Here is a 9,881-nt window from a genome sequence, read left to right on the forward strand (position 1 = left end):
ATGACAGGCCTCTCGCATCTTTTTAATTGGGAGAACTTGCACAATTGGTGGCTGACTAAATACTTTTTTGCCCCACTGTATATATAGAGTTATATAATCAAGAACTATTTGTATATGATATAATGCAGTATATTCCAACATCAACACAATAGTCTATACATTTATGGGTCAAAAGTGATATGAAGTTTATTGCAGATGTATTGAATAACAGCATATTACAGTTTGTATTTTTCAGGTTACTTAGTGTAGAGTATGTGAGTGCGTCTGTTGCCGTTATAAACACCTATGTTTACAAAGAGCCTTTTGTTCAAATTAAAATGTGAAAGACTCAGGTTTCAGGTCAGGATTAAAATCACACACAAATGACTTGTTCTGCCCAAACACTGCTGCATGTAAAAAAAATAAACAAAAACCTTCCAGGTGCAATCGCTCGATCAAGGCTGTAATTGTGTACAAAATGTGGAAGGATGCTGACTTATTGGCACAATGAAGGGGAGATGTTCAGGGAAATGTTTTGAGCAAATGCATCAAAGTCGACTGAGGACACAGAAGAAGCAGCTGCTCGGAATGATTGCAGCCTTTACCAGAAACACACTGCCAGGTACAGTACAGACAGCTAGGAGAACAACACAGACACAAGTACGTCATGAACAGCTCCTGAGCAACCACTACAGGACATCTTCCACAAGGACAAGGTAAAAGTTAGCCACAACATAAGCCTGTTCCGGCTGGCCTTCAGTGCTGCATGGAGCGAATTATCATCACACACATACCACCAGATGGTCTTTAACAGCTCATTAACATCAGCAACAGGCACACTCGCAGCGATAGTCATTGACATAGCAGAACTGCAATAACCATAAGTGTAAACACACTTCAGGGAACACAGAGATAGATTCAATAAATGAGGGAGGAAGAACAATATGTGAACTAAGCCTTAGGGCATCTGTACTTCAGGTATATCTAAAGAGGAAATGCTGCTAAATGACTCACTGGCTTTCTAATTCATCAGACTTCCCTGTAGTCTAACTTGCGGTCCTACGGATGGTACTACTAATAGCTTGGCCTGTTGGTGCCTTGTACTTCTAAATATTCGTGAACAATATTGAGATGCAAGACAATCTGACATTGCCTGTCATGAAAAGGGAGACAGGTTTTAATTATAAGGTTATACACTTTGGTCCCCAATGCAACATGCACATGTCATTGATAGCATGTGGAACTGCCATGATGAATTCTTAATGATGGCCGGTATGGCACTTGAACTAAGGTCAGCAAAGGTTGTTTGACTCAGTACAACAGATACTGTATAGGATATCAAGCCTTGGGTGACCAAGAAACTTATATCCAAGCTTTGTTAAGCAACTAAAATGAAATTAAAAATGTGTATTACTTGGGGTGCGTTCGGACAGAAATGGTGACACAGATGTAGCATGTGAATTTAAAAACAAAAATGTATCTTCTTAGAGATTATATATTTGGAGGGTTTTCACTTGAAATTGATGATATTGGATTGGTGATCATTTCATTTCATTTTAATTTAATCGTTTATTTGGCAGGGACAATGCACATTAATGAACACTTAAAACACTCAAATGTGTCAAGCGTAACAGTGCCAGATTTATCTTTGAGCTAATTTCCATCCGCAGTCCCTCACATAAAACATTTAAGGTATTTGTTGATCCAAGTTGACATTACACCCCTAGATGATGTATGTGACATAAACCTGTCACCAAGGTCATCCCTCAGATAGGTAATCAGCCTTCATGTAGCCCAGCAGTGCAGCTGGACCAAGTGCTGTACTTCTTATAGACATAACATTACGTTTTGAGAGATACCCTTGAAAGGAATAACTTTTGTTCTCTTCTGCTCTTATACTAAGCCTTATCAATTATTATCTCATTTCTACTGAAAACACAAGTATTGTGTTATACCTTTGATACCACTGATACAAAGAACAGGTGATCTCTGCAGGTTAAGGGGCAACAGGCAGTTGACCTCTTACCATTGCAATATTTCCATGTGACCGCATTACATAACTGTACGTTGCAATATTTTGCTAGTGATTTAAAAACATTTCATCAACACAAAAGGTATTATGGTCTGTCCCACTTAGTGGTGGTGGAAGCTTTGCCTCAATTCCAGAAGTGAAAACAAAGCGTGGTCTGTGTAATATATTACATCACAACCATGTATGCATGACAACCTTTAAAATGTCTTAATAACTCAGTTTGTGTTAAATGTCTCTCATCACCGACATAGGACTTTGCTTTAGGTTTGACGTGTTAAAGACAAAGTCTGTGCCTCAGATGTGCCGACGTTATTATGTCTAAGGAGTTGGATTGTGTTCATATTTTCTTTAATATTGTCTGATTTAGTTTGACATGGAGGTGTATTATATGTGTTCTTGCACTCTACATCTTTAAGTGCATGACACACTTGGAGCTATGGCAGTGGAGTCAAAACAGGTTGGATTGTCAACATTCAAGAAGTATTTGTCTCTCTCAAGCTAAACAATAACTTGCACATTTTAAGCTTAAGACACTCTGAAAATATATTTAAGGTTTGTTGATATATTGGGATATTTGTATTTATTTTAATTTCAAGTGATATGTGATGTTGATGTCAGGCGGTGTTTATGATGAATTAATACAAACAAACTCTCAATGACCTGCGGTCCTTGGCATGTGAGACTAATAGTGTCTGCGGCAGCCCCAAACAGAGGTCAACCAGGAGGTCCACTTCCTGTTGCTGCATGTCTTACAACCCTCTCAGCTCAAGACTACACGTTTGACCTTTGTCCTGGACATACATCACTGCAGAATGCTCTGGAATGTTTCCTGGGGAGGAAGTAGCTCTAGTTACGGGGGTGGGGGATGCACATCTCACACCAGGAAATCTGGTCATACGTGCCGCCTCATAGTGACTGTCCTACTTGGAAAGAGGAGAGTAGCATAATAGCAAGATGCTTGCGAGTAAACCATAAATCATTCATAAAAAGGAGTGGGGGGGGGGATTTCAGGCGAAAATATAAGCCTGCAGATTACACTTGAGACCCTCTCTAAGTGTCGGCAAGATGGCCTGTGTTTTGCCTGAAAGCAAAGGAATACATTATTAATGGGACCACAGTGACAAGGCCAAGAGCACCACTCCCTGCCTATCACCAGCCTCTCCACTCTTTCATAAAACCATCTACAACCATTCTCCAGACGCTCCACTCCTTGATTCCATTGATGCTCTTAGTCTGTGGCATTATTTGTAAACATAATGGACACGTTCTTCTTAAATACACCAATAAGGTGAATGGAGGTAGAGATCTTTATACCTCATTGAAGAATAAAGCCCAATAGCAAAGATCTAATAAGGGTAAATAAAAAAATGCAGGCCTACACCGATATTATGCAAAGTACGTACAATATTTGTCCTGAATCCCCGGGGGTGTTTTCAGCACCTAGAGTGTAAACAGGTGGGACAGGAACATATGATGAAGGCACAAATTATTAATATGAAAGAAACGCTGAGGTAAAAAAGATGCCGTTATGTAATCAAAGATCCTGGGCAATGGTCCCCCACACACTCTGATCTACACCCCAAAGACATCTGAAGGTAGACTGTCGACCTATTGTGTCAGGGCATTTTGTTCTCTAATAAAACTGTTTTGACAACAAATGATGACAGACATAGTATGCATACAAATCCTGGAAATACCAAGGTCACTCTTGATAATAATAAGCTCAAAAGTCACTGTAGGGCTCACTTATTTCAAACAAACTGTTATAAACCAAAGATATTTCACATTAAGTTTGTCACAAGTTGAACTACTCTCTAGTATCATGTGTGGTTGGTCTGTTGCTACCTTATTTTAATATTATCTGGAACCTGGCTTTAAAGAGAAATAAATCTGACCCATGTTTCTAAGGTAACACTCCACACTTTGGCAACAGTATTTTTATCCTCGATGGTTCGAAGTCATACTTTTGGTTGCTTACCAAATCACTAGTAATCATCCATGGCCTGTGGGACTGGACTGGGTTTATAAACAAACCTCAGTTAAAGCACACTTTGTTTACATTTGTCTTACGGGTATTTGAGTCAAAAACCATTAGTTCCAATCATACATAACACGTTCGTAAACTTAAATGAGTTCTCCTTCCTGTATTGATTAAAAGAAGAACTTGCTCTATGAGTCAATGAATGAGCAAAAGTGACTCAAATAGACGAGCCATGAGTCATACACGGGAAAAGGCAAGACTCATGGCCGCCGTGCCAGGTTAAGCTTCCAGCTGGTTAGGATGAGCAGGACAAACCCTGCCAGGAATCAGGAGACATTTCTACAACTGCCACACACACAACCCCCCTTCTTCCCCAATACTCCCCCTTCCCCCACACACCCCTCTCTCACCAGGAGGTAGGTTAGAACATTCTGGCTGAAATCGGGTTAACAATACTTATATCAAGACAACAAATCTAAACTGGCTTGTTGTGATGGATACATACAACTAGAAATAGTGCTAACCACATGATAGTCCCAATAACTATTACACAAGGCTTTCTTTACTTTAACCTTGTCGTTTCTTAAAAAATCATTTCAGTTTATAATCATTTGTCTATGTGGGATTTTTAAGACATCAGGGATTGTTGAATGTCTAAAAAATGTGTAGGAGAGTCTACCTCAACGAATAACATTACCTTTTCACAGAGACTGAATGTGCAATTTTTTCCAGAAGGGCGTCCAGTTTTTGAAAATCCAGCAAATCATTGGACTTGGCATGCATCTTGTAATCCATTTATGAAGTCCACTAAAAAGAAACAGAAACCAAAAACCGAGAAAGGGCAAGAAGAATTACATATAAGTTTGTTTCTCTTTTTTCAGAAGCCAAAACACAGGAGGGATTTATTCTTCAGGCTCCAGTATGAATCCTAAAATCCGACAGAAGACGCTGAATAATCCTTAGTATAGTCCAAGTGGAGTTTGAGTGTGGCCGTTCCACAATAAAGGCCCCAGCCTGAAAAAAGGGGTCCAGGCGGGGAGGAAGGCTGTGGAAGCCTACAGCCGGCAGGCTGTGTTAGCTGTGTGAACCGGTCCTCTCTCCACCCCATCCCCCTCTCAGCAGTACAACGGCCCAGTTGCCACAGGCTCTTCGCTCCATTGTGTGTCCTCTCCAGGGCCTCCCCAACTTAAATGGACACAAGCGGAAAGCAAGGAGGGGAACGGGAGAGAGGGGAGAGAGGGCTCCGATAAGATTCAGGAGCACTTCTTTCCTCTAGCTCACTCTCTCGCCCTCCCTAGCACAGCCAGACCAGCATGCAGTTACTCAACAGGAAAAATGGCTCTGCTGCTTCCTCATTCAGTCGAGCCTCAGCCCACACAACCCTCCCTCCCTCCCTCCCTCCCTCCCTCTTTCTCTCTCTCTCTCTCCTACGCTGTTGCTCACTCCACCCCTCCCCTCTTTCCCATCAATAGCTTGAGGTCCTTCCTCACTCCTCTCTCTTGCTCACACTCTTACCTTTAACACCCCACCCCCTTCCTTTCTTATCCTTAGTCCATTTCATCATGCCCCACCCCCACTCACTCACTTCCGTCATAGCGGTCTTGTATGCCTCCCCCCACCAATTTAAGGGCTCCCTTATCTGCTTACCATCCACCACTCGTATACCACTCACATTCACATCGTGGCTGGACTACATCAATACAAAAAAGGCTACGGGGGGGAAAACTGGCTACGGGGGGGAAACTGCTAAGGAGCAAACCTTTCATATTGGACCACATGAATAATTATTTTTCTAAAAATTGGGGGAAAAATTACAAGTGGGGTTGATGACTTGGACACTTAAATTACAATTAAAGGTGGGGTATGTCAATTTGGAGAAACCAGCAACGAGTGCGCTAGAATTTGAAAATACACAACTGGAAAAAATCTGCCTCTTCCTTCAGACTTCCTTACAGAGCCCCTCCTCCAACACACACAAACACACACATGACCAATGAGGGCACGAGATAAGCTTGTGCACAGATGGAAGGCTGACAGGCAGGTAGGCCATCCAGTTATTTTAGCCGGGCCGGCTAAAATGATTGGTCGTGCTTTTTACAGTACTACGGCTTCCACAGATGACGTTTTTTTTATTGTATTTATTGTCAAAGCATTTAATATATTCATTGCTATCGGGATGTTAAGAGCATTCCATGGTCTCGCTGTCTCGCAGACCCCACGCAGCAAGCAGGAAATGAACCCGGCTCACACTGTCCGCTCCTCGCAGCAGCGAGCTGCTCAACGTCCCGCCAACACGGCACCCAGACGCCACGCAGCATTCTCATCTGTTTGTCATTGCTGGCATGGGCGCGGGAAGGGGGGTGCTGAGGGCGCTGCAGCACCCCCTAGCGGCAGGCAGGGGGTGCGGAGCTCCCCTGTCTGAATTATTATTTGACGGTTATTGCTGCTCCCGCTGTGCATAATCTGTGTAATATGTAGCCAATAAATTCCACATTGTTGGTAAAATAATATTTTGGCCTGCCCCGAATGTTTTTTTCTGTAGCCCCGGACAATTCTACCTTAATAATATAATACATTAACCGTGCTTTACGTGAACCTCATCAAGACAATAGAAAGGACGGTAGGACTGTAATTTCCCGTGTTCAGTGAATGCAACAGAGGCAAGACACCAGACCAATCAGAGAGTTGCATGGAAATAAAAGTGTGCTTGTGTCATTCAAGCTCGCGGCTCTGTGTTTGTGCGGAAATAGCGCATTTAGTGTGTGTGAGAGAGGGGGAGGGAGAGAGGGACCGGTGCTAGCAGCAGGGACCGTGTTGTTAGCATCTGGTTAGCTAGCTGCACTAACGGACATACGGAGCTGTTTGTTCCACAACAAGCTGGAGGAGAGCTCTCCTCTCAGACTGAGAGGCTCAGGTGAGCTAAAGGACTCTCTGAGTGTTTAGATAGTTAACTTTAGTCTAAGTTATCTCAGTGGGTCTCAAACGGTTTGGTCAAAAATTATTCAAAAGATTATTTCCGCGGCACACCTTTATATGATCATTATAGTTATAAAAAAAAGAGAATAAAGGAAAAACAGTTATGAAATACTATATGGCAGTAAAACAAGAATACAGTTTGAAAGGGGAGTGATTTGTAAAATATCCATAAAGAAAAAGAACATCTGCTTACAGTTGTGTTTCATCTGGGTGTTGAGAGATGTATCCATAGATCTCTTAATGTTGCTCTCAAAGTGCACCAGATTGATGCTTTTAACTTTAATATTTAAAAAAAATCTTCCCGGGGGAGCATCCCCCCGGACCCCCCTAGAGGAGGTGAGGTCCGCTCCCCACTCGTAAAAAATAGCACTTTACCCCTGCCTATATGCCGTGAGCTGATTATCGAGCCTTCATTGTAACAGTCGCGGGTTTACTGTGTGTTTGCGTGTGGGGAGTTTTTTTGTGCGTGCTCTATAGTGCCCGTAATAGTGTTCACTGGAGTCCAGCACCTCAGCACCCCCACTCAAAATACCTTCCCGCGCCTCTGATTGCTGGTGTCATTTTCTGGTTGCTGACGCCATTGTAACACATAATCACTGATGTCCCGCTGTAACGGTGGTGGACTCATCAGAACAGAGTGGGCGAGCTGACCAATCAGAGCACAGTGGGGGAGTGGTGGCAGGAGCTCCAACTAGCCGTGTAGGACAGAGTGAATACACATACTATACAGAGATGCTGTATGAGAAACCAATGTGAGTTTGGAAAATTACACAGTATAAATCTATTCTAGTTTACCTCAACAATGGAATTATGATCAGTAGAAATGGCCATGACATGGGACCTTTAAAGAATCTGATCTGTGCTGCAGCCAGACCCTGACAGTATCCTCACAGACGCACTTTGCTGTCCACGTGCCATATGCACCATTCCCAAAGACAATACAGCAGCTGCCAGAGTGACAAAGCTCCAACCTACAGCAATTCAGGAGGCCAAGCCGATGGCCCTGTCACTAGAAGAGTGGGGGGGGGGGGGATCGTATTCAGAAACAGGGAAGGAGGGAGCGAGGGATGATGGCGAGAGCAACGGGTAGAGCGAGAGAGAGGATTGCATTCAGATTGGGGGTTGGGTCAGATGGAGAGGCAGCAGTGCACACAGAGATGAGACTCTGCAAGAAAGTCTTGGATGCTTCCATTAATCATCAGAGCACCAGAGAAACTGAACTCTACAGGGAACGGGAGTGGAGAAAACAGGAAACAGGCAATTTGCCAGCTTGACATGGTGCACTTGTATATATTCAGTTATTCGTTGTAAAAAACAGTAGAAAGAAGAAGGGTGGTGAAAGAGATACTAAGTCACACAAATAACCAAAGCCTTCTAGTATTATGATAATTAACTGAATCCAACCAAGAATGCATCTGTAGTTATAAAATGTTGTTTTGTTTTTTAAAACCCAGAAAATCTAATTGAACAACTTGGAAATCTGATCTCTGTACATCTATTACAAACTTGTGTATTTTAGACGCATGCTACAATCAGTCTTATTACTACATCCATGATGAGGAAATATATGAAGGCAGTTAAAACTCAAACATTTACAGTGATTAAAGTAAATAACAGTTCAGTACTAACTACTCTGATACCAGTTGTACCATATCTTGTTTAGCTCTTTAGGGAGCCGTCTAGAGTTTGAAAACCAGTATAACCAGCCGCCGAGACGGGCCATCTCGGAAACACCGGGCAACATGATTTCTTGCTGAACACGGTCAATATCGACCAACTCCCCTTCTCTCCCTCAAACAAACTTGTGTTGCGAGCATCCACTACCTATCTCACTTTGATTGACAATTAACTTCCAACATTAAGGAAGGGCAATATGTAACTGATTCACTGGAGTACACATTTAATTATCTTCACAATTATTAACCAATGCACTTCTAGAAGAGATATTCAAGTTCCTTAATTGTGTATTAAGTCCTTCATCTGGCTACATGTAAAAGGAGGCACTCGATGTGATGGACATAAAAGGGTCATATCACCAAAATCTAGTACTTCCTTCAGTTTTTTTGAGCTTTTTTAATGAGTTTCAGCTCAAACGTAACTGTTTTGCATTAGCATATTTATTAGCAAAAGGCTCTGAGAACCAACTTTTCAATTAGTACTGTCCATTTACTGCTCAGCTCAGTTGTCCATAGTGGAGCATTAGGGAACAAAAATGTGTTCGGAAAAATCTAAATTAGATCTAAAAGGAGAGTGAATATTTAGACTTAGATTTACCAGTTGGACATTTAGGACCTGTTCCAGACTTAAGGGACTTCCAAGTATTATTCAGTTCAGTTATTTAGTTAATGTCTAACACCCTGGCACAGTGGCAGTTAGGATGCAGTCATGTCTTGACCTTAACAGCAACTAAGAGTATATGGCATTTGAGTACAAATGTAACTTTTTTGTCCACTAGCAAAAACACACTACATGTTTGTTGGCGACAACTACTGAGAATTTTGAAATAATCACTTTTCATAAAATAGCATTTTGCTTCTGCAGTAGGTACATTGGAACATTGTTGTAATAGGTCTGAGTAATATCACCAGACCCCACTATAAATAAAGCTCAGACTATACAATGAGGATAGGATTTTTGAAAATTACTTTAATGGGTGACAGAAAACAGCCAAACGGGAAACAGTGAACGGTTTTAGAATGTCTGATTAGCCTAATAAAACAAGCCTTAAAAGTTGACCATCAATCATGATGTTGAAATGAAAAGAATATAGGTATAAGCTTAAAAGTCAATTTAAATGTTTTTCATCACAAAACAATAAACAAAACAGTCAATATTGGCTTCTCAACACGGCACCTATGAAAATTTGATGTGGCCCAAGAAAATACCAAAAGTCCATGCTCTGCTTTATTGTTT

The 9,881-nt window shown here is 41.8% G+C and overlaps 1 protein-coding gene across 5 annotated transcripts in view; it reads right to left on the reverse strand.

The window, feature by feature from the left end:
- brd4 (bromodomain containing 4) overlaps positions 1 to 9,881 on the reverse strand; it is a 35,281-nt gene that overhangs the window by 22,192 nt on the left and 3,208 nt on the right. For 3 of the 5 annotated variants that reach the window (XM_079642928.1, XM_079642926.1, XM_079642925.1), the window contains exon 1: positions 4,690 to 5,323. The exons of 1 other annotated variant lie outside the window; for it this stretch is intronic. In XM_079642928.1, coding sequence (XP_079499054.1) covers positions 4,690 to 4,787 — 98 coding nt within the window. In that variant the 5' untranslated portion in view covers positions 4,788 to 5,323. Of the gene's footprint in view, positions 1 to 4,689; positions 5,324 to 9,881 lie in introns of those variants that run through there. One more of the 5 variants, XM_079642924.1, reaches the window with a different exon arrangement.

The sequence above is a fragment of the Notothenia rossii genome, assembly GCF_949606895.1.
Source record: "Notothenia rossii genome assembly, chromosome: 8".
Taxonomy (NCBI): domain Eukaryota; kingdom Metazoa; phylum Chordata; class Actinopteri; order Perciformes; family Nototheniidae; genus Notothenia; species Notothenia rossii.